The sequence below is a fragment of the Eretmochelys imbricata genome, chromosome 1, assembly GCF_965152235.1.
Source record: "Eretmochelys imbricata isolate rEreImb1 chromosome 1, rEreImb1.hap1, whole genome shotgun sequence".
Lineage (NCBI taxonomy): Eukaryota > Metazoa > Chordata > Testudines > Cheloniidae > Eretmochelys > Eretmochelys imbricata.
Genome location: NC_135572.1, coordinates 240,264,705 through 240,288,861, shown reverse-complemented (window position 1 = coordinate 240,288,861; position 24,157 = coordinate 240,264,705). Strand labels below are relative to the sequence as shown.

Sequence of the window (24,157 nt, the reverse complement as noted above, 5' to 3'; positions counted from 1 at the left end):
GCATGAAAGAAATACATTGCAGAACCCTTCATCATAAGATTGAGAGACTTCAGAACTGCCAAAAAATTAGTCTAACTTGAAGGAATCTCCTGCCAAATTCATGGGAAATGGCAGATCTGCTTCTTTATCTTCTCTGTCATTTAAAATCTTTAAATCGGGAATGGAAGTCTTTTCAAAAGATATGCTCTTGTTCAACCACAAGTTATTGGACTTATTGCAGGAAATACTGGATGAATTTTAATATCCTATGTTATGCAGGAGGACTGACTAGATGATCATAATGGTCCTTTCTGTCCTTAATACCTGTGAATGCATTGTGCTAATTAAATATTTTCGGTAGCCACTGGCTACGTTCAAGCAAATTGTACTTTTTTTGTTTTATTTTTTGTATTACTATGAAGAACAGCAGTTTGATTGGTTTTCATATATTGTGAGGTTTGAAGAACACAAAATTGTGTTGTGATCCTGTCATAAGTTAAGGAGAGAGACCAGATCAGGAGGTAGAGGAGATTTTTTTCAAAAATATTTAGGCACTGAAGAAGATGGCATTGGAGTCTCAATGAATGATGCTTTTCCTTTTGAGTCAGCACTGAGTCAATGCTCCAGCTTGGTATTATAGGGCACAGTGCTGATGGATTTAACACTGAGTGTATGAGATATAAAAAGTGAGATCTTAACCACAATTTGGTCACTAAAGATTCCATGGTATGTTTCGTAAGTGGCAGGTTTTTAACTGAGATGTCCTGGCCAAATTCCAGCTCAGAAATACATTCTGTCTTCAATTCTTGTCCTAAAGTATTGTGTAGTGTTGTTGTGCTCTGTTAGGCCCCGTCGCGGGGTTCTCTACTCTCTGCTGGTGGTGTCTCCTTGTGGCTACCTCTGGGGATCAGTGTTTGCCTGGTCTGGCACCCCCTTCCATCAGTTACTCATGCTGTGACCCGCATCTCTCTCTTCATGACTCAGGGTACTCCCTGTTTGTGACTTGGCCCTCCGGCCAGGTCACTAGATAGTCCTCCCCTTCTGAAGTAACAAAATCCCTCCAGACCAGCTGTCTGGTTGGCATCTCCAACAATCCTGTGCCACTACCTAGTGGCTGGTAGGGGAACCCAGGCCCACCCTCTACACTGGGTTCCATCCCAGGGACCCTAGAATGAGCAACCAAGGCGATTTAACCCCACAGTGTAGACCTGCCCTTAGTTCCACAGTTTCAATTTAGTTCTTATTTAATCAGAACCTGTTTGCTCATCTTTTGTTCTAACACGCACAACTCCATGTTCCTCACCACTACAGAAACAATGCAGAACTCCCTATACCTTCTGCAAACGATGTTCAACTTTTTTATATGTAATGGCCTTTGCACTGACACAGACTTCCAGAGACCCTGAATAACAAAAGGGAGTACAACCGTTCTTTTGATCCCATTCATTCCTTCTCAGGCCTGATAGGGTGACTGAAGGTCATTCATTCTTTTAAATCGCTCTTTCTAAAAGCAGTTTCATTTAAAAGGGTCTTGCACAAAGTTATTAAAAGTGGATATTGGTGTGAAACAGAAAGCACTGTTTAACACTAATAATTCTCCACACTTCTATAGCATCTTCCATCTGAGGATCTCAAAGCACTTTACACACATAAAGAAGGTAAGCCTAAGAATGCCTCTGTCAGGTATATAAGCATCTCTAATTTACAGACGAAGGAAGTGAGGGACAAAGACTAGACTTTCCAGGTCTGAGCCCCTCCGTTTGCAGAGAGGGGTGTATTTGCAATGGCAGTAAAGCAGATGTGCAATATCAGATGAACTGCCTGCAGCATTTGTTCCTGACCGCCATGCCCTACTCAGGCGTACAGGCGTACTGTACTGTGTGCAGATTACATTCACTGTTACTTCATTGCAGTGGGCATGTGGATATCCTCACATTCAGACAGAGTGGCCTTCAGGATGGCCCAGCTTTCTCCTAGTCCAATTCCCCCAGTCTGTGGACACTTCTGCTGGGGGATGAGACTGATCTGGAGCTGCTGAGAGCTCATTGAGGATATGATAATCCTCAGCAGGCCTGGATGAGGATAATAAGCTTTGTCTGACTAAGGTAATTATATCCTTCCCAGGTCTTGAGAGTGAGGGAAGGAGTGGGGGCGGGGGGGAGCAGGAGGGGAGAGATAATTCTATAGCATTTGGCGAATTTACTGAGTGTCTTCTTATTGTCCCATTGCTCTTGCCTTTCCTGCCATTCCCATTCTTTGATTAGTAGGAACAAGATGATATGGTCATTCAGGACTTATCAGTCTATTCATTGAATGAAAAAGATTTGGGGGTCATGGTGGATAATCAGCTGAACATGAGCTGTGCCCAAAAAAGCTAATGTGATCCTGGGATGCATAAATAGGTGAATTGTGAGTAATAGAGAGGTTATTTTATTTCTGAATTTGTCACTGGTGCGCTTGGTGCTGGAACACTGTGTCCAGTTCTTGTGCCCACAGTTCATGGAGGATGTTGATAAATTGGAGAGGGTTAAGAGAATAGCCACAAGAATGCCTTGTCATGATAGACTCCAGGAGCTCATCTATTTAGCTTAACAAAGAGAAGGTTAAGGGGTGACTTGATTACAGTCTATACATACCTACATGGGGCTCTTCAGTCCAACAGACAAACATATAACACAATCCAGTGGCTGGAAGTTGAAGCTAGACAAATTCACACTGGAAATAAAGCATAAATTTTTGAGTATGAGGGTAATTAACCATTGCAACAATTTACCAAAGGTTGTGGTGGATTCTCCTCACTGACAATTTTTAAATCAAGAGTGGATGTTTTCTGTAAGATCTGCTCTAAGAATTATTTTGGGGAAGTTCTATGGTCTGTGTTAAACAAGAAGTAAGACTAGATGATCACAGTGGTCCTTCTGGCCTTAGAATCTATGACTCCATCTCAGTCTTCATGACATTCTGGAGTGCAATCCAGAGCAGTGAGGGACTGTGTCACCTCTGCTGTGCAGCCTGGTGTGCCTCACAATGCTTTGCTGCTGTAGCTCCTAACTTGGGCTCCTCACAAACAGCATGCAGGTCACAGCCTGAGTGTCTGTGTATAGCCAGAGCCCTGGTCCAGCAACTCTGATCCCAACAGCCCATCAGCAACACACCAGCCACAGTCCGGCTTCCAGCAGCCTAGGTTATTACTTGCAGAGTGATCGCAACACACTCCCAAACCTGGATTTCCCCCCAGAAATGTGTGTTCTGCACTGTCCAGCCCTCTCCTGGACAGACCAGATATATTAGGTCCATTGCCCCTCTAAGAGGATCTATATACAACAGTTTGCTGCTATAAAAGGAGTTACCCACACAGTTCACTGCATTAGTTTTAATTAAAGAATAAAACAGGTTTATTTAATGACAAAGAGATAGATTTTTAATGTACAAGTATAAGGCATTACAGTCAGAAATGGTTACAAGAGAAATAAAGATAAAAAACCCTTTCTAAACTTAACAAACTAGGTTCAAGATGAAACTCCTACCACATGCTCCCAAAGTCTATAGGCTGTTTCTTCTGTGTTCTTAGGTGGAAAAGAGAGAGATGGATAGGCAAAGATAACGGGATGTTTTTGCCCCTCACTTTTATAGTTCAGTCCCCCCTTGAAATTGCATTTTCCCGAGGGTTACCGCTAGATAAAGTTCACGCCCACTGTGAGGATGAAGACAAAAAGTGTGTTGGTGAAAGACATTCCATGCTGTTGTTTGCTAAGATGCAGCTCTGTTTATTCCTGCCCCCTTCCTTGCCAAAGAATAGCCACTTTATAGGTGATTGCGCATCAGTTTTGATGGCACCTGGCTAGGGGCATCAGCTTGTCCTTTGTCTTTAAGAAACAGGTTTACCCAGTCCTGAGACTTGTCTAGTAAACACATTTGAGTCGTAATTTCAGCTTCTGTTTATGACTTTACATATAATTTTGCTACATATATTTCACCATTATATGATTGACCAGCAAGCTATTAGTTTTCACAAGATATATTCTGTACAAAGATTATTACAATGGTATGTGGGGAGTATGAATACAAGGGTGCATTACGTCACAGCCTCCCAGTGCACTTTGGGGTACTGCCCACTCTGTTCCCCAAGGCATGGGGAGTAGGAGCCAGAACTCCTGAGTTCTACCACTGACTTACTGTGTGAACTTGTTTTCTTCTTTTAATTTTATTTTGCAGGCTGGGGAAGCCAAAGTTCGAAAGTCCAGATCCATCACAACACATGGCTGCATTTCCCTGGACACAATCTGCGGTGGATTCTGACATTCACCCTCCTGTTCGTACATGTCTGTGAAATAGCAGAGGGCATAGTGTCAGATGCGTAAGTTACTGTGGCTGCTTCAGAGTCTAGCTAGTTGCATTAATAGAGTGACAGGTCTGTTAATGAGGTGTAAAGAATTTTCCTAAAGAGAAGGGGCTCTGCTTAACAAGCTTCCCAATTTTTAAAGGCATAAAGGTGAGGCAGTTTTATTTAGCACTTTATTGTCCCCCTTTGACCTACTGTAGCATGAAAATGCTGACAATAGCTGAATGTATTGCACATAGATACAGAATCTTCTGTCTCTAAGGAAGTCATCACTGCGCTCTCAACTAGAGTAACAGAGCATTTCGAAGGGCTGTAGCAATGCTCTTTCTTCTCTTTTAGGCATCACCAGTGATTATGTCCCCTGTCCTTTTACAGTTTACTTTTTAGATTTATCCTAGATCATATATTCTAGAACCTTTGTACCTCTCTGACTAAGTGACTCACCAAGCGATGTACCGCTTTGTGGCTAGGTGCAGCATGGCACTGTTTATTCTCTTTCTAGTCCTGCCGACTGGCCGTCCAGGTCCACTGGTGGTCCTCTTCACCTGTGGCTTGGCCATCTGGCCAGCTCACGTTTAGTGTCACTCTTTCCAGGGTAAACGCGGGTTTTAACCCAATAGGCCCAGAACCTCACATCAGGTCAAGGCACAATAGTCCTTCCAATCCCCTGTGTCTGGGATCTTCACACTCGTTTCCCTAATAGGGCTGTAAGGGAACTCAGTCCCTTCCCCTGCCATGGGTTCCAGCCCAGGGACCCTTGTAGCAAGCAGCTGAGATCTGTCTTGCCAGACCACTTTCTTCTTCCCTGTGCTACTTCCCACATTAGCCTGCCGTCTCTCTTGGGAGGGGTCTGCTTTGGGTCAAGGCCGTATTCCCAGTTCCCTCATGTAACGAAGGAAAGAACACTTAATTATCAGAAATAAAGACCAGCACCTGCCCTTCTGTCCTGCCAGAATCCTTCAGCCAGCCATCCTTCTGTTCTGTGCTCCCAGACACCTAAGTCAGCTGGTTCTCTGCTATGCTTCTCTCTGAAACCTGAGAGTGAGAGGTCGTTCCACCGCCCCAACTTTGGGGCCTCTGCACTGGGGGCTTCTCCCTTTTAAGGCTCCATCTCCAAGTCTGGCATGCTTCAGAGGTTCCTGTGAGGCGGAGCCACCTGAACCCACAGTTGCTCTTTAACTCTTTCTTGTCTAGCCAGAGGTTTTGTAGACCCCATCACACAAGCCATGCAGTTTTGACCCAGAAGAAATTATGATGATAACGATTGATTATTTACTGGAGCTGGTCAAAAACTAATACAAAACTTCATACCTTTTTTTTAAACTTTTCTACTTTTTTTAAAAAACACTCCATAGCTGGTCCAGCCCCCATAAAACTAAACAAACAAACAAACAAAAAATCAAAAGAAAAATGATAACGTTCATCCAATTTTTTTAATTAAATTTTTTTTTCAACAAAAAGTTTAATTGAAAAATCGACATTCAAAAAATGTCACTGGCTGTTATGGAAGTTTGCATTACGTCCACCCATAGTGTCTCAGTGCTGTGGATAAAGGACTTCAATCCATCATGAACTCTCAATTCATATGTACTCTTAAAAAAATGAAAGTGAAAAAAGACACCAAATCCAGTTGCATTTATACTGTATTTCTGGTTTCTTTTCAGACAGATGAAATCTCGTCACTTGCATCTCTTCCTGCCAGCTATGATGGGATTTGTGGCTGCCACCACAGCTATTGTCTATTACCATAATATCGAAACGTCTAACTTTCCAAAGTTACTGCTGGGTAAGTTGCTTATCTTATTTTCGCTGTTTTCCAAAAAGCTGCTGGTTTGTTCCATAATTTTTCAAAACAAACTTTCTGACCCGGAGGAGGTTTATGAAACTCATGAAAAGCCAGGGAGAAATTTTCTGCTTACTTTTTTTCTCTCTGGGATACATTATTACACACTTGACTCGGTGGACTGGAGTATAATGGAAAATTGCCAACTCCTGTGATTTTATCATGAGTTTTACAATGTGGCTTTTTAACACTGCTTATGATTTCTGGGAAGAATTTGACTCATTCAAAATCGTCATTATCTCTCAATACTTTCAATAGGTCTCAGGCCACAGACTGCCCTCAGATAAGTTGACAGCCATTTCCCTGCATCCTTTGCAGGTGACAGTGAGGTTTCTCATAGTAAAGATGACTTCCATCTCCCATTGTTTCCAGCAGGACTGAAGTCAGGTTGCTCTCAAGGAATATGGCTGTCAACTATTTACCATGTTTGTCCCAGTCAGGAGACACTGAAAGAAACCTCACGGCCTGAGTCTCAGAGCCTAGGTCAACTGTGATACTCTTGTGATACTGGTGTAGTTAAAACGTACTTTCTTAAAATGATGTGGGTTGGTTGGTTTGTTTCACAGCTCTCTTTCTTTACTGGATAATGGCCTTTGTCACAAAAACTATCAAGCTGGTCAGATACTGCGAGGATGGTGTGCCGCTCTCTCAGCTGCGCTTCTGCATCACTGGAATTATGGTCATTCTCTATGGGCTGCTGATGGCTGTGGAGATCAATGTCATTCGAGTTAGGGTATGTGTCACTTTACTAGGCTTTGACAGGGCAGACATCAGTGGTATTTGGGATAAACACAGGAATAGAAGTGACTCCTTCTCACATGCCCGGATTGCCAGCTTTAGCCTTCACTCCAGCTGAGCACATGTGTAACTTCAAGCATATTAGTAGTTCCACTGGAGTCAATGGTCACATGATTAAAATTAAACGTGTTTGCTAGATCAGGGCCTTAGTGTCAGGAAGGAATTGCCCTCTCACCCACTGTCATTGGGTAACACCTGGTGTTTTCTTCTCCTTCCTCTGCTTCATTGGTTAGGATTTAGGGGGCTAATTGTACTGGGAAGCCCATGAGTCCCAATTTATTGTTTTCACTCTTCTTTGTTTCTTCACATGTCCTTAGCCCATTGGGAAGGTAAGCTTGGCAATGCATTTAGACAGACAGGGTGGGTGAGGTAATATCTTTTATTGGACCAACTTCTGTTGGTGGAAGAGACAAGCTTTTGAGCTTACGGAGAACTCCTCAGGTTAGAGTGAGTTTCCAGGGCAAAGGAAGCTGAGCTCTGTATTATGAAGGGAATGAGTAACTTCTCAAAATCCTCCTCTCCAGTTGAGTAATGGAGGCTTAATGGTCCCTTCATGAATGCACTTGTGGGGACAGGATTTTTCTACATTTTGCCCTCAAAGTGCAGGTGAGCTGGTCGAGGATGCACAATTAAAGAAAATTATCACATGGATATCTCTACTCCCCCCTGACATACACTACAGCACTTTCTTGCAGCCCTGAAAGGTCCTGATATAGCCGCCTTTAAAACTGTGCCATTTTTGTAGATAGCAAAACTATTTGGTGTAATTACTTATTTTAATTTGTCTCTCTTTATGAGCTTCATACAGTCACACTCTATATAAGTAAGGCACCTGGTGTCCCAAGTGGAGGGATACAAGAAATAGTTTTAAAAACTCACTAAAATATTCCTTAAGCTAGTTTGTCTGTAACCTAGGTATAATGGTGTGGTGTAGTAAAAAGGTTGTATGGGCACTGATTTAGGATGGCTTGCATAGAGATTGGAAGCTCTTTGAGGCAGGAACTGTCTTTTACTATATCTCTGTACAGTGCCTAGAACAATGGAGCCCCAATTCTGAGTTGGGTCTTTGGGTGTTATGTTACTAAAATTCTGATACTTCTGGCCACGTGTGAGTAATTTGACCATCCCAAACTCATGCCCCTAAATGCTTTCCTCTCCACCCCACGATCCTGTATTCTTTAAGGCCACAGTTTTCAAACATATGTACCTAAAGTTAGGCACCTTAGTTTATATTTAGAAACCTAAATACGTGGCCTGGTTTTCAAAAATGCTAAGCTGTACTTTAAATTAGTGGGAACTGCTGAGTGTTCAGGCCACGGTGCCTAGGTGTCACTACTGATGTAGGTGTCAGTGTGTATATGAACTAGTACATTATATAAGTACTGATAGAAGCACACATGCTGTATAGAGCAGAGGTGGGCAAACTATGGCCTGCGGGCTACATCTGGCCCGTGGGACCCTCCTGCCTGGCCCCTGAGCTCCTGGCCTGGGAGGCTAGTCCCCGGCCCCTCCCCTGCTGCTCCCCCTCCCCCGCAGCCTTAGCGCACTGTGCGGCCAGCACAGTGCTCTGGGCGGCTGGGCAGCGCAGTTGCAGAGCCGCGGCCTGACCCAGTGCTCTGGGCGGCACGGATGTAGCGCCGCCAGCCACCAGTGCTCCAGGCAGTGCGGTTAGGGGGCAGGGAGCGGTGGGGGGGTTGGATAGCCGGCAGGGGAGTTGGGGGTGGTGGTCAGGGGGCGGGGGTGTGGATAGGGGGCGGGGCGGTCAAAGGGCGGGGAAAAGAGGGGTTGAATGGGGCCAGGGGTCCCGGGGGCAAGTCAGGAATGAGAGGGGGGGTTGGATGGGGCGGCAGGGGGCAGTCAGGGGTGTGGGGTCCGCGGGTGGTCAGGGGACAGGGAGCAAGGGGTGGTGGATGGGGTAGGCGTTCCGGGGGGGCCGTCAGGGGATGTGGGGGTTGGATGGGGCAGGCGTCCCAACGGGCTGTTGGGGTGAGAAGCAGGGGGGTGTCGGATAGGAGGCGGGGGCCAGGCCACGCCTCGCTGTCTGGGGGGAGACAGCCTCCCCTAACCAGCCCTCCATACAATTTTGGAAACCCGATGTGGCCCTTAGGCCAAAAAGTTTGCCCGGCCCTGGTACAGAGATATAGAGATAAAATATATATTCTCTGTATTATGTAAGTATATGTGTTTATTCTTTTGAAAAATGTAATCCAGGCATAGTGTTTTTTTCCTAGACATTAAAATTAGAGATGGGTGTGAACCATACGGTTTAGGCCTGTATCTATATCCCAGCTTTCTCAAAATGTTGTCAGTTACTCTCAAGATTTGTCTACACAGAAAACTAGTGCACAGAAAGCCAGGGTGTGACTCTATAGCACACTAGCTAGCCTGCTGCTTGTGACCTTGCCGTGTGAACCCTGCTACTCACACAAAAAGTTCCACAGTGCACTTTGATTTATTCCTGTTTCAAACAAAAGTACATCAAAGCTCACTACGGAACCTGTAGTGTGCGGTAGGAGGGCTTACACTGTGAGTTAGTATGTGTCAGGCTAATGCTGCACAATCAGACCCTGGCATGCGGCACAAGTCACCCTATTCACAGACCTAAATCAGAGAGGAAATACCTCCAGCCATGGGAAAATTTCAAATGTGTGAATTTACTAGGGCTGTCAAGCGATTAAAAAAATTAATCGTGATTAATCACACAATTAAAAAAATTAATCGTGCGATTAATCACACTGTTAAACAAAAATAGAATACCATTTATTTAAATATTTTGGATGTTTTCTATATTTTCAAATATATTGATTTCAGTTACAACACAGAATACAAAGTGTACAGTGCTCACTTTCTATTTATTTTTGATTACAAGTATTTGCACTGTAAAAAAACAAAGGAAATATTATTTTTCAATTCACCTAATACAAGTACGTAATGCAATCTCTTTATCATGAAAGCTGAACTTACAAACTTAGACTTATGCACAAAAAAACCTGCATTCAAAAATAAAACAATGTAAAATTTTAGAGCCTGCAAGTCCACTCAGTCCTACTTCTTGTTCAGCCAGTCACTCAGACAAACAAGTTTACATTTAAGGGAGATGCTGCTGCCTGATTCTTGTTTACAATGTCACCTGAAAGTGAGACCAGACATTTTCATGGCACTGCTGTAGCCGGTGTCGCAAGATATTTACGTGCCAGGTACACTAAAGATTCAGATGTCCCTTCATGCTTCAACCACCATTCTAGGGGACAGGTGTCCATACTGATGATGCATTCTGACTGATAACAATCCAAAACAGTACGGACTGATGCATGTTCATTTTCATTATCTGAGTCAGATGCCACCAGAAGAAGGTTGATTTTCTTTTTTGGTGGTTTGGGTTCTGTAGTTTCCGCATTGGAGTGTTGCTCTTTTAAGACTTCTGAAAGCATGCTCCACACCTAGTGCCTCTCAGATTTTGGAACGCACTTCAGAGTCTTAAACCCTGGGTCAAGTGCTGTAGCTATCTTTAGAAATCTCACATTGGTACCTTCTTTGCGTTCTTTGAAATCTGCAGTGAAAGTGTTCTTAAAATGAGCAACATGTGCTGGTCATCATTCGAGAGTGCTATAACAATAAATATATGGCAAAATGCAGGTAAAACAGAGCAGGGGACATACAATTGTCCTCCAAGGAGTTCAGTCACAAATTTAATTAACACATTATTTTTTTAACAAGCATCATCAGCATGGAAGCATGTCCTCTGGAATGGTGGCCGAAGCATGAAGGGGCATACAATAACTGGTCACATAGCATAGCATAGGGGCATAGCATATCTGGCACGTAAATACCTTGCATTGCCAGCTACAAAAGAGCCATGCAAATGCCTGTTCTCACTTTCTGGTGACATTGTAAATAAAAAGAGGGTACCATTATCTCCAGTAAATGTAAATAAACTTGTTTGTCTTCCCGATTGGTTGAACAAAAAGTAGGATTGTAGACTCTGAAGTTTTACATTGTTTTGTTTTTGAGTGCACTTATGTAACAAAACAAATTTACATTTGTAAATTTCACTTTCACAACAAAGAGATTGCACTACATTTGTAAATTTCACTTTCACAACAAAGAGGTTGCACTACAGTACTTGAATGATATGAATTGAAAAATACTATTTCTTTTGTTTACAAATATTTGCACTGTAAAAATGATAATCAAAAATAATGTTCACTTTGATTTCAATTACAACACAGAATACAATATATATGAAAATTTGGAAAAACATCCAAAAATTTAACAAATATCAGTTGGTATTCTACTGTTTAACAGTGCAATTAAAACTGCGATTAATTGCAATTCATTTTTTTAATCGCGATTAATAACTTTAAGTTAATCGCATGAGTTAACTGTGATTAAGCAACAGCCCTGTAATTTACACAATATATTATTACTTTAACAAAAAATTCTGTGAAAGAAGATAATTGCTGAACATATTATGATTTTTCCTCTACAGAGGTATGTATTCTTCATGAACCCTCAGAAAGTAAAGCCTCCTGAAGACCTGCAGGATCTGGGTGTGAGATTTCTTCAGCCATTTGTCAATTTGCTCTCAAAGGCAACTTACTGGTGGATGAATACACTTATTATATCAGCTCACAAGAAACCGATTGACCTGAAGGCAATTGGCAAGCTGCCAATAGCAATGCGAGCACTTACTAACTATGTTTGTCTGAAAGAAGCATATGAAGAGCAAAAGGTAAGCAATGATATCCATGGTACTGTACAAACTTTATACTGTTAATGTGGTATCTTCACTTCTACAAGGAAACCCTGTTTTTAGGAATTTATGACTTAAAAGAATTTGTTCCAAGATGAAACTTGGCTTATAATGTTTCAGTCCAAAAGTACTGTTTTCTTTTAAAGTGAATTCTTGGCTCGGGATAGTTGCCAGATTGAAAGCTTTGGGAACTGAAGCCCTAATGCACAAATTACTTGCTAGTTTTCATTTTAGAAGTCAAAGCTTTCTTTAAGTCTTAAGGGCTCATGACAGTGTTTTAAATTAACAAACATCCTCTCCAGTTTCAACGGGAAACACTCTTCTTCACGTCTTCTGAACTTCTGTAGACTATTACTGTGCACTGTGAAATAGTTACTGTCCCTTTCATAGCATCATAGTATTTTGGACTGGAAGGGGCCTCGATAGGTCATCTAGTCCAGTCTCCTGCACTGAGGTAGGACTATGTATTAACCTTTCCATAGATATGAGCATAATTAGTGGATTCTTTACCTACTAAAGTATATGTATGTTATATAAACTGATTTCAGAAACTTTGGGCTAAATTCTGGCTTTTCCATTCAGAAATGCACTGAGAGGAAAGGACAGGGGATGTTTTGGACAGAAACTCTTTGCCCTAGCGTGGCCTGAGAGCAGCACTCCCAAAGCAGCCCCTAACCTTGCTCAGTCCAAGTTGCACATGCACCCTTCTGCTTGCTCCAATACCTAGTCATTTCTGCCCACAGATGGGTATTTCCATGTGCAGATAAGGTGATTGTGAGTCTCACCAGTTTGTACACACAGGTGCACACGTGCACATATACAAACGGGAGAACACACATTAAGAGCCACTTTGGAAAATTTGGTCCATAGAAATCATGTGTTGATCAGTGTTAATCACTTTCCTAAACACACAGTGTAAACTGGTTTGCATGCCGTGCAGCAGTTTAGAATGGAAATGCATGAACGAGTTGGATAGCAGCAGCAGAACAGTGCTCTTCCCTGTAGTAGAAATTGCCTTAAGAAAATATGGATATTTTCCCCACGGTCCTTATTTAGTACAATAGCTTGTGTTTAATATATTTGAGACTGCTTTTCTTTAGTAATCCGCATACCGTATCTGGTTTATAATGAGCCAGAGAGCCAAATTCTCTGCTTGTGCAAATGGATAGAACTGCACTGCATCAATGAATGCTGCCCATTTGTACCAGCTGAGAGAGTTGTCATTTAGTGCCAGACTCTATAATGGGCACAATTGTGCACATACATTTGTCTGTCTAGAAGAGTTGTGGCTTCCGTGGGCCCTATAATGTCTGGCTGTGACACTGCAGTACCTCAGTTTGCCTCTTGTGTTCTTTGGCCAAATCTGGCCTTAAAAGTGGCCTGACAATCCGGGCAAATCACCTTCAAGAGTATGACTGCTTCTGGGGCCAGTATCCTTGAACTAGTGCAACATAAACATAAACGCCACTAACTCTTCAGACCCCATTGGGTTCAGCTGGCCACCGTCTCCCTCACAGATGAGCCTGTGCTTTACTGAGATACTTTTGCAACTGTTCACAGGCTCCTGTGCCTCACTCCACCCCACTGACTAAGTCTGGCACAGTTGTCCACCTTCCTAGGGTTTCAGGTAGGCCTTTATTCCTCAGCGACTTCTGATCTTCCCTCAGTCTTCAGGCTCACCCGAGGAGCAGACTGGCTGCTTCTCTCCCCCTGCAGCCTTCTATCAGTAGGGCCAGATTAAGGCAGGGGCTTTAGGGTCTGCAGCCCGAGGCCCTGGCTCAAGGGGGGCCCCGCAAAAATATGTCATAGGGAGCGATCTCCAGGGTACTCGGGCTACCTGCCCTGATCCCTCACCACTCCCAGAAACGTCTGGATGCTGGCACGTCTCTACGGCCCCTGGCGGGGGGAGCGGGAGGCGACTCCGTGCCCTGCCCCCACCCCCAGCACCATCCCTGCAGATACCATTGGCCAGGAACCGTCCAATGGGAGCTGTGGGGTTGGCACTTGCGGGGGTGAGCATCGCATGGAGACATGCTGCCCCTCTTCCCTTGAGGGGCATGCAGAGACGTGCCAGCAGCCAGCCACTTCCGGGAGTGGCGTGGGGCTATGGCAGGCAGGCAGCCTGCCTGAGCCCAGCTGTGCTGCCGGCTGGGAGCCGCCTCTGGTAAGTGCCTCGTGGCCGGAGCCTGCACTTCGCACCCCCTCCCTCACCCCAACCCCCTGCCCCAGTTCAGAATCCCATCCTGTACCCAAACTCCCTCCCAGACCCCGCACCCCCCCTGCACCCCAACCCCCTGCCCCAGGTCAGAACCCCAGCCTACATCCAAACTCCCCCCCAGAGCCCACACCCCTTACCCTCTCCTGCACCCCAACACCCTGCACCAGCCCGGAGCCCCTTCCTGTACCAAACTCCCTCCCAGACCCCACACCCCCTTCTGCACCCCAAACCCCTGCCCCAGCTCCCTCCTGCACCAAACTCCCTCCCAGACTCCACACCCCTTCCTGCATCCCAATCCCCTGTCACAGACCCCTCCTGCACCAAACTCCCTCCCAGGAAAAAGACTTGTGTACAGGGGCCCCACAAAATCTAATAGCCCCGGGCCCAGAGGAGAGTTAATCTGGCCCTGTCTGTCAGGCCCCTTTCCAGAGAGAGAACTCATTGCATCCTATCCCCTAGTCTGTTCCCCAACTGACCTGCTCTCTCCTCTTTTAAGTCGATCCCCTGCCTTCCCCAGGTGCAATCAGTGAGGTTACTCTTGGGTTCCCTTAACCCTTCTGGTGCCTGTGTGGAATTTACACCCGGTCATAGGGTGCCGGACTAATGTATGCAGATACTTGATATGTGTTCACAAATAGGTATTTGGATGCCATGTAGCCAGTTAGATGCCTTATTGGTGATCTGCACAAGCATCAGATTCATGGCACACATTGAATATCTGTATTCATAAATTAAGTATGCACAAATATATGCATACAATTAAATGAGCTTGATTTTAAAAATTTGACCTGCTTCACTTAGCTTTTCCTCCTCTTGGTTTCAGAATTTGTTTAAAGTCTATATACTGCCTTAGATTCAACCACAGTCATGCTGTGTTTCCAAACCAGGCTGTGACTGGTGCTTCTACACCCTAAAACAAACTGATACTCCATAGATAACATTAAAGTAAACCAGATGGATATAATCTGAGAAATGGCTTACAACGATCCAGTGGTGCTTAGTGCAGTTTCACTTCCACAAAGGAAATGTTTTGCTTCTGTGCAGACTTGGTTTAGAAAACAGCAGCAGATTTAGGTTAAAATGTGCCATGACCTGTGATCTAAAAAAAAATATGTTATGTCATTGTTTATGCTGCCATTATATACTTTACTGGATGAAATTGGCTATTAATCTTTCCCAGGTGAGAAGAGCTCCTGAGATCTATTGGATTACGTTGAGCTGCCCCTTACTAAAACTGGTTTCAGAGTAGCAGCCGTGTTAGTCTGTATTAGCAAAAAGAAAAGGAGGACTTGTGGCACCTTAGAGACTAACCAATTTATTTGAGCATAAGCTTTTGTGAGGTACAGCTCACTTCATCGGATGCATTCAGTGGAAAATACAGTGGGGAGATTTATATACACAGAGAACATGAAACAAGGGTGTTACCATACACACTGTACCAAGAGTGATCACTTAAGGTGAGCTATTACCAGCAGGAGAGCGGGGGGCGGGGGGGAACCTTTTGTAGTGATAATCAAGATGGGCCATTTCCAGCAGTTGACAAGAATGTCTGAGGAACAGTGGGGGGAGGGGGAGAATAAACATGGGGAAATAGTTTTACTTTGTTTAATGACACATCCACTCCCAGTCTTTATTCAAGCCTAAGTTAATTGTATCCAGTTTGCAAATTAATTCCAATTCAGCAGTCTCTCGTTGGAGTCTGTTTTTGAAGTTTTTTTGTTGAAGAATTGCAACTTTTAGGTCTGTAATCGAGTGACCAAAGAGATTGAAGTGTTCTCCGACTGGTTTTTGAACGTTATAATTCTTGACGTCTGATTTGTGTCCGTTTATTCTTTTACAAAGAGACTGTCCAGTCTGGCCAATGTACATGGCAGGGGGGCTGGCACATGATGGCATATATCACATTGGTAGATGTGCAGGTGAACGAGCCTCTGATAGTGTGGCTGATATGATTAGGCCCTATGATGGTGTCCCCTGAATAGATATGTGGACACAGTTGGCAACGGGCTTTGTTGCAAGGATAGGTTCCTGGGTTAGTGTTTTTATTGTGTGGTGTGTGGTTGCTGGTGAGTATTTGCTTCAGGTTGGGGGGCTGTCTGTAAGCAAGGACTGGCCTGTCTCCCAAGATCTGTGAGAGTGATGGGTCGTCCTTCAGGATAGGTTGTAGATCCTTGATGATGCGTTGGAGAGGTTTTAGTTGGGGGCTGAAGGTGATGGCTAGTGGAGTTCTGTTATTTTCTTTGTTGGGCTTGTCCCGTAGTAGGTGACTTCTGGATACTCTTCTGGCTCTGTCAGTCTGTTTCTTCACTTCAGCAGGTGGGTATTGTAGTTGTAAGAATGCTTGATAGAGATCTTCTAGGTGTTTGTCTCTGTCTGAGGGGTTGGAGCAAATGTGGTTGTATCATAGAGCTTGGCTGTAGACAATGGATCGTGTGGTGTGGTCTGGATGAAAGCTGGAGGCATGTAGGTAGGAATAGCGGTCAGTAGGTTTCTGGTATAGGGTGGTATTTATGTGACCATCACTTATTAGCACCGTAGTGTCCAGGAAGTGGATCTCTTGTGTGGACTGGTCTAGGCTGAGGTTGATGGTGGGATGGAAATTGTTGAAATCATGGTGGAATTCCTCAAGGGCTTCTTTTCCATCGGTCCAGATGATGAAGATGTCATCAATGTAGCACAACTAAAACATCTCCACTGTTCCTCAGACGTTCTTGTCAACTGCTGGAAATGGCCCACCTTGATTATCACTACAAAAGGTTTTTTTTTCCCCGCTCTCCTGCTGGTAATAGCTCACCTTAAGTGATCACTCTCGGTACAGTGTGTATGGTAACACCCATTGTTTCATGTTCTCTATGTACATAAATCTCCCCACTGTATTTTCCACTGAATGCATCCGATGAAGTGAGCTGTAGCTCACAAAAGCTTATGCTCAAATAAATTTGTTAGTCTCTAAGGTGCCACAAGTACTCCTTTTCTTTTTACTAAAACTGGATATAGCTGAGCTTCAGTGCATTCCAAACCCATGCAGAATGAAGGAGTCTGTTCCTTCCTGAAGCATTTTATCACACTTTGGTGAAAGATACCGAACATAAGGCTAGTAGTGTTCCTTGTTGTAAAGTGTATTTGAAATAGCCAGTTACATGAATCTTTATTTCTATTCTTTTTGTTCAAGACAGGAATTAAAACCAGCAGTGAGTTACTTTTTCCAAGGATAAAACTAGAGAGCTGATGCAGGTTGAATTTTAAATGTCCATTTCCTGAAAAACTCTGGCCTTATCACACATATCTCAAGCACTACAGGAATATGGACTTGTGGGGCCTGACTGACTGTTACGTTTTTCCTGTTTTACTCTGAACTCAGTAGAATTACGCCAGTGTAAAATTGCAGTGACACAGTGATGGATCAGGACTGTGAACTTCACTTGGAGTGTTTTCTTATTCCCTTTGAGATCAGTGGGCCAATTCTTGAAGTCCTTACTCAATTTTTTACTCAGGCAAAATTGTCACTGAGTCCTGTAATCGGGAATTTTGCCTAATTAAGGACTAGGGTAGCTTTTCTCAGTGAAGAATTTAAGTTCACAAATGTAGGCCCTTTTTGTGTCCACAAATTAGCCTTGAACAGATTTCATTTTTTATGTACTTGTTAACTGTTCAAGAATATTTAATAAATAGTTTATGCAAACATATTTCAAGCTATGGGTCAGTTGCTATGAGTACTCACTATTCATAATTCCATATTTGAGTTGTGTAGTTGGGCACCTAAATCACATGGTATTATTTTGAATTTCCTGATTGTAAAACTTCCAAACTGAAGTTACTGGATGATATGTTACTAAAAAAGCTAACAGAACACAAAGCTGTGGCTCTGGCTGCATCCCATTTGAATATGCAGCAGTTGTCTGAGTTCATAAAGATTGTGAGGTGGCAGAAACTAACTTGCCCATCACCCTATTTGCAGACTTAATTCTTCTGCTTGGATGATGCACAAATGGGAAGAATTAATTTTTTTAATCCACTATAAGAATGTGTAAAAATATTTGTGTGATTCCCTCTAGCAAAATGGAAATAGTGGTATTCTGCTTTGTAAAGTGCTTTGTTCCACTGATTAAAAGAGATTGGATATTATTATTATTATTATTATTATTATTTCATGAAGAACTATGAAGTTATATTAGAAGATAGACATAGATGATATAAACTAGAACTTGTTGAAATTCAGAATTTCCATTCCAGGAAAAATTCTGACATTTTGGGAAAAAGAATTCTTCTGAATTAGAACAAAGATAAAATTTTGAAATCTTCCATTAAATGAAATTTCCAGGTTTTTTTGCTTCAGATCAACTGAAATGTTTAGTTTCAATTTTGACTGTTTTATTTTATTTTATATTATTTTTATTTTTTATGTGTTGTTTTATTTATAGGTTAAATTTGTATTATATTATATTATATAAAACTGAGTTTAATATAATTATAAAAAATTATAAAATAAAATAATAAAGTAAGGTAATAATTGGTCATTGGTGATTGGCATTCCAAGGGTAATTGGTTGCTCTTTGGTAATGGATATTGTAGCTGGCCATTTGTAATTGATATTATAATTGGGAATTAGTTCAGTAATTTGTATAAAATAAAATAAATGTGAAAATGAAAAGTTGTTTCAAAATGAAAAATTAGAATGTTCTGTTCTGATAAGATCCACTTAATCAAAACACTTCATATTGTTGTTGTTTTTCCACAATGAAATGTTGTCATAATTGACATGTTTCAGTGGAACATTTAGATTCAGATGAATAAATATTTTCTGATAGAATTTTTTTTCCGAAATTTTTCAACCAGCTCTAGTAAAGACACTCACACTGGTATATCTTTTGTTACCTTTCTGGCTAGCATGATATTTAAACTCAAATACATTATCTTATAGCTGTGTTTAAAATGTGTTTAAAAGATAAAGTATTCCACACCAAATTCTAACCCTGGATACTGTAAGACAAGCCATGACACACATCATGCATCGGTTATGTCTTTAGGGCCCTATATTCCCTTTGATGAGTCCTCCAACTCCCATTGATGTCAGTGGGGATTTCACTACAGATCAAGAATAGCCTAGTCCATAATGTTGAAATGCAGCCAAAATCTCACAGCCACCTTTTTGATCTGAGATCTTCTATGTGGGAACTCATTGTCACATATCTTGACAAAATTTTGCTGTTGTTCTCTTTTGCACATGTGGTCCATTTTTTCAAGCTATGCATGCCTTGTGTATCATTCAGTTCATAATGAAGACATAGGGATTAAGGTAGGATCATTCCCTCAGCCAGAGGCCTTTATAACAGAGGTTTTCAACCGTTTTTCATTTGCGGACCCTTAAAACGGTTTGAATGGGGGTGCGGACCACTTTGGAAATCTTAGACTTAGTCTGTGGACCCCCAGAGATCCACAGATCACACAGATTGAAAACCACTGTTCTATGGTAACGACAAAATTTCACTGACCCGTTAGACATAGTCCATGGAATACAGATTGAAAACCATTGCTTTATAACATACCGTGAGTGTCGACAGACTCTTACTCTGATGGACCAACTGGGAAAGGAAATTTTAGTAAAGCATCTCTCAGACGTTTGAATTCAGGAACTGTTTGCTTAAGTGCCATTATGGACCTCAGCTGTTGTAGCAGACAATAGAGAAGGGAGGAAGTTTCTCAAATAGCTAGGCTCCAAACAGCACAGAGCTTCAATACTTTGGACATCATAATTACATAAAAATTCCATGACTTTTTGTTCGGCTAGTAAATTTCAGATCAGAACCCCTGACTTAATAGAACACTGTAATAATAGTGTAAATTATTAACCTAATTCTGAATATTTTTCTATAAACCAAATTGAAGGCATGAATGATGCCTGCTTTACCTTAGGTGATACCCAATTTCAAGCTGATAAAATAGAGGAAGAAATAAGTCTGAGAAGAGTTCTCTTTGTCTTTTTAAATCACTTTAAAATGCTTAGACTGGACAAACAAAGGAAGACAATTGGTCACTTTTAATTGGAATATTAAATTGATTTAGTATCGTGGGTTGAGCCCTAGTACAAATGAACGAATTTCAAGTAGTGATGGCAGTGATGTGAATTTTGTAGTAATACTGGCAATAGCAACTAGTATGCTAAAAAAATTGAATTCTTTAAAAAATTACTAAAATGTACAAAATTGCCATTCTACACTTATTCATAGATTCATAGGTACTAAGGTCAGCAGGGACCACCACGATCATCCAGTCCGACCCCCCGCACAACGCAGGCCACAAAATCCCACCCACCCACTCCTGCAAAAAATCTCCCACCTACGTCTGAGCTATTGAAGTCCTCAAATCGTGGTTTAAAGACTTCAAGGAGCAGAGAATCCTCCAGCAAGTGACCCGAGCCCCATGCCACAGAGGAAGGCGAAAAACCTCCAGGGCCTCTTCCAATCTGCCCTGGAGGAAAATTCCTTCCCGACCCCAAATATGGCGATCAGCTAAACCCTGAGCATATGGGCAAGATTCACCAGCCAGATACCCAGGAAAGAATTTTCTGTAGTAACTCAGATCCCACCCCTCTTTGAGCAATAAATGATGTGTTCCAACAAAAAACATGTTCGGTTTTTAATGAATAATTTAATGTACAGAATATTAGGTGGTACTATTGCTAAAAGACAGCAGCGATGCTTGCCTCCTGATATGGAATACATTCAACACATTTTTTACATTATGGACCACTTCTTATGATAGGGTGAAATTAGCTCCAGTAAAGTAGTCCAGCCCACGATCTATGCATCTTGAAGACCTATTTTGAGCCCTTAATTGGGACTCAAATGGTGCGTAGTCCTTGTGCTATACTTCTGCACAGGGGAGAGTTTCACCCTTAGACAGCATTCTGTGAACTTCCAAACCTCCTAGGGCCAGATTTTTTTTTTACAACATTTGGGTCCAGTTTACACTACAAACTTAGGTGGAGAGAAGCTGCCTTACGGCGACCTAATAATGCATGTGTCTACACTACCAGATCCCTTCCACAGACCTAATTCACCTGTAACATCGATTTAATTACTACATCTCAGCAAGAGGCATAGTGCTTAATTCAATGTTGATGGGTCGACAGAGAGGCAGTGTAGATGCAGGGTTGTGTAAGTTGACAGACTTGCATGGAGGCATCCCACAATGCTCCTCTGTGACTGCTCTGGAGATTGTTTTCAACTTTGCTGCACAGCGGCCAGATACACAGGAAACAGGCCCTCCCCTGTTAAAGCCTCGGGAACTTTTTAATTCCCCCTTCCTGTTTGGTCAGCATGGAGAGCTCACCAGCCCAGCTGATCATGGCGACTCAACACCCCAAACGCGCTCCAGCTGGGAGTACACAGGAAGTGGTACATCTTATTGGTCTGTGGGGAGAAGAGTCTGTGGAAGCACAGCTCTGATCCAGCAGAAGAAACATAGACATCTACGAAAAGATCATGCAGGGCATGGGGGAGAAGGGCTACACCAGGGACACACAGCCGTGCCATGTGAAAATGAAAGAACTTGGGCAGGTGTATCAGAAGACAAAGAAGGCAAACGTCATCACAGACATACCACTTCTACAATGAGCTGCATGAAATTCTCATCAGCGATCCCACCATTACCCCCAAACACAGCATGGATACCTCCCGGGAGTCTGAGTCCCAGGCCACCTCAGGCAACAACAAGGAGGACATTCTGGACAAGGAAGAGTAGGAGGAGGAGGAGAATGGGAGACAGGAGAGTGGGGGATCCATTCTCCTCAAGAGCCAGGAGCCATATTTAATCCCAGAGCAGTCCAGCTGTTTGCAGGACAACATGGTGGCCGAGCCTGATGCCGGGGAAGGCACCTCTGGTGAGTATGCAATTCCAATCAAACTGTAGGGGTTACATGCTCTTATATTTTATGTTTAATATGAAGAAAATGTGAAGTTCAGTGGGCATCTGCTTCCCAATGGCCACTCCAGCTATGCAGAGGGTGCACAAGGATGGCCCGGGAATCCTCCATGGAGATCTCCAGGAAACTTCCATGGAGGTACTTTGCAATCCTTTGCAGAAGGTTTCTGGGGAGGGCTGCCTTATTTCTTCCACCACAGTAGGACACTTTCCCACACCACTCCTGTATTAAATCTGCTGGCATCATTGCAGTATACAGCACAGCAGCATAAAGACCAGGTCTGTACCAGACACTTGCAGCATCTGCTCCCATGCCACATCTGTTACCTTCAGGAGATTGATTTCACTTAGGGTCACCTAGGGGAAACGAGGAAAGTTTTCATTACAAATGCTCATACCACAAACAATAGAGCATGTGATTCCCCCACCTGTGGTGATTTCCGGGTCCCTCAGCCACAGTTTCCCTAGCACGCTGGTGGTTTGGGTGGCAGAGATTGGCGTTGACCTCAGAATCTGCATGCCCAGGGTGACTGCTACCAGCAGCATTAAGGGAAGGGGGGTGGGCTTCCTGTGTTCTCCCATGGCTGCAAACCCCATTCTCCCCCTCCCCGAGAGCCACCAAGGACAAAGACCAAAATTTGAGAGGCTTAATTCTGGTCCCTGATCTCAAAGCAATGTCCGTGTTGCTAGGGGGAGGGGGCAATGTCCACCTGCCCATCTGTGCTCCCGACGCAGGTTGCCCACAAGTTGCAGCACAAGGCCCGTCGCCCATGCTGCTGGGCCATACTTACCGTAGTTGGAGCAGCAAACTGGTTCATTGAATAGCTAGGGATTCTGATTATGTTCTGGCTTGCACTTGAGTGTAATAAGGGGAGTGTTTCTTTCAATAGCAACCTTGCATGATATCCAGGGTATGCACTGACAATGGTTGCCTTGCACTTTTCATGCCTCCCAGTGGAAAGCTTGGCCTTCAGCACATCCTCCACACTGGCGGAGAGGCTACAGCACATTAGAAGGTGGAAAAAGAGAACACGTGGTGACATGTTCAATGAGATAATGAAGGCTTCTGTAGCGGGAAGAGATCCTGAGACATAAGCCCTTTAATGAGAGGCCTGGTTTGAGGCAGGACCTGCTCACAGAATCTGGCAAGAACCGGGATGATATTGCAGAAATACACATTCCTAAGGAGTGCTAATTACAGAGTACTCACGCAAACACATCCTGATATCAAGTGGTACCAGAACATCCTGATCAAGGATGGTACAAAAACATTCCCTGAGGATAACAGGAATACACTGACCCCTCCTAAAAGATAAGGTCAGGATAACAGTACATAATAGAGATGTTTTGATCGAACCAACATGTACAAGGTGATAACTAGCCACGTCAGGGGGCAGTAACTAACTATGTCAGAGGCAATACTAACTTGTTTGTATCAGGGTATAAAGATGTTTCTCAAAGGAAGTATCTTTGTCCAGCCAAAGGGGAACTGAAAGTCCTGCCATTCACTGAGCTGCATCCATTGTCATGGGCATACATGTCTTAGTATCCTCATAGAGTCTGCCAGGTGCTAGTACTGTGCTTTATCGACAATAAACCTGTCCTGGCACCTTCGTACCTTAACAGATCTTGTGGTCACTGGGCGGTTCACTCGAGGTCTGCTGTGCCAGCTGTCTGCACAGAGCTGGGGCAGCACACAGGGAGAACACATGCACACAGCTGAACATCTGACCACAGCTTCCAGGACAGCTGATATGGAGCTCAGAGCCTGGAGGATTTCATTGTCTGAAAAATTGGGCATGGATGTGGAGAGCTGGAGAGCATCCCAGAAGTATGAGTGTGCCACACAGGATGGGATGCTGCGGATTATGAAGAACCAATCAGCCATGTTGAGGCGTCTGGTTGAGCTTCAAGAATAAAAGCTTGAGGCTAGACTGCCTCTGCAGCCCCTGCACAACAGCCTGAAAACATCAACCTGTTCCCAATCCCCCTCCCCTGAACGTTCCAGTGGCGGGGGGGGAAGGTGCAGTATCCCTTCCACTCAACATCAGGGGCAGGTACTAAGAACAAAAGGCTGCCATTTGAAGACCTTTGATGAGCAAGACTTCTGTGCTTTCACAGACAAGCTGACTTGGTTTCTCTCCTCCCAATTTTATCACACCATTTGCCCAAGGTTAAATTATTTTCCTGGTCTTTCAGTTTCTTTATGTTTGTGAAATAAAAGTCAACATTTCAAGAATGAAATATTCTTTGTTTATTCCAAGAATAGGGGTTTGGGGGACGGGGGGAAGGAGAGGTTCA

General features: G+C 43.3%; 1 protein-coding gene across 4 annotated transcripts in view; it reads left to right on the top strand.

Annotated features, from left to right (window-relative positions):
* Positions 1 to 24,157, top strand: part of ABCC9 (ATP binding cassette subfamily C member 9) — a 119,716-nt gene that overhangs the window by 7,909 nt on the left and 87,650 nt on the right. For all 4 annotated transcript variants that reach the window (XM_077807470.1, XM_077807469.1, XM_077807467.1 and 1 more), the window contains exons 2-5: positions 4,195 to 4,336; positions 5,986 to 6,107; positions 6,731 to 6,897; positions 11,452 to 11,694. In XM_077807470.1, the coding sequence (XP_077663596.1) occupies positions 4,195 to 4,336; positions 5,986 to 6,107; positions 6,731 to 6,897; positions 11,452 to 11,694 (674 nt within the window). The remainder of the gene's footprint in view (positions 1 to 4,194; positions 4,337 to 5,985; positions 6,108 to 6,730; positions 6,898 to 11,451; positions 11,695 to 24,157) is intronic.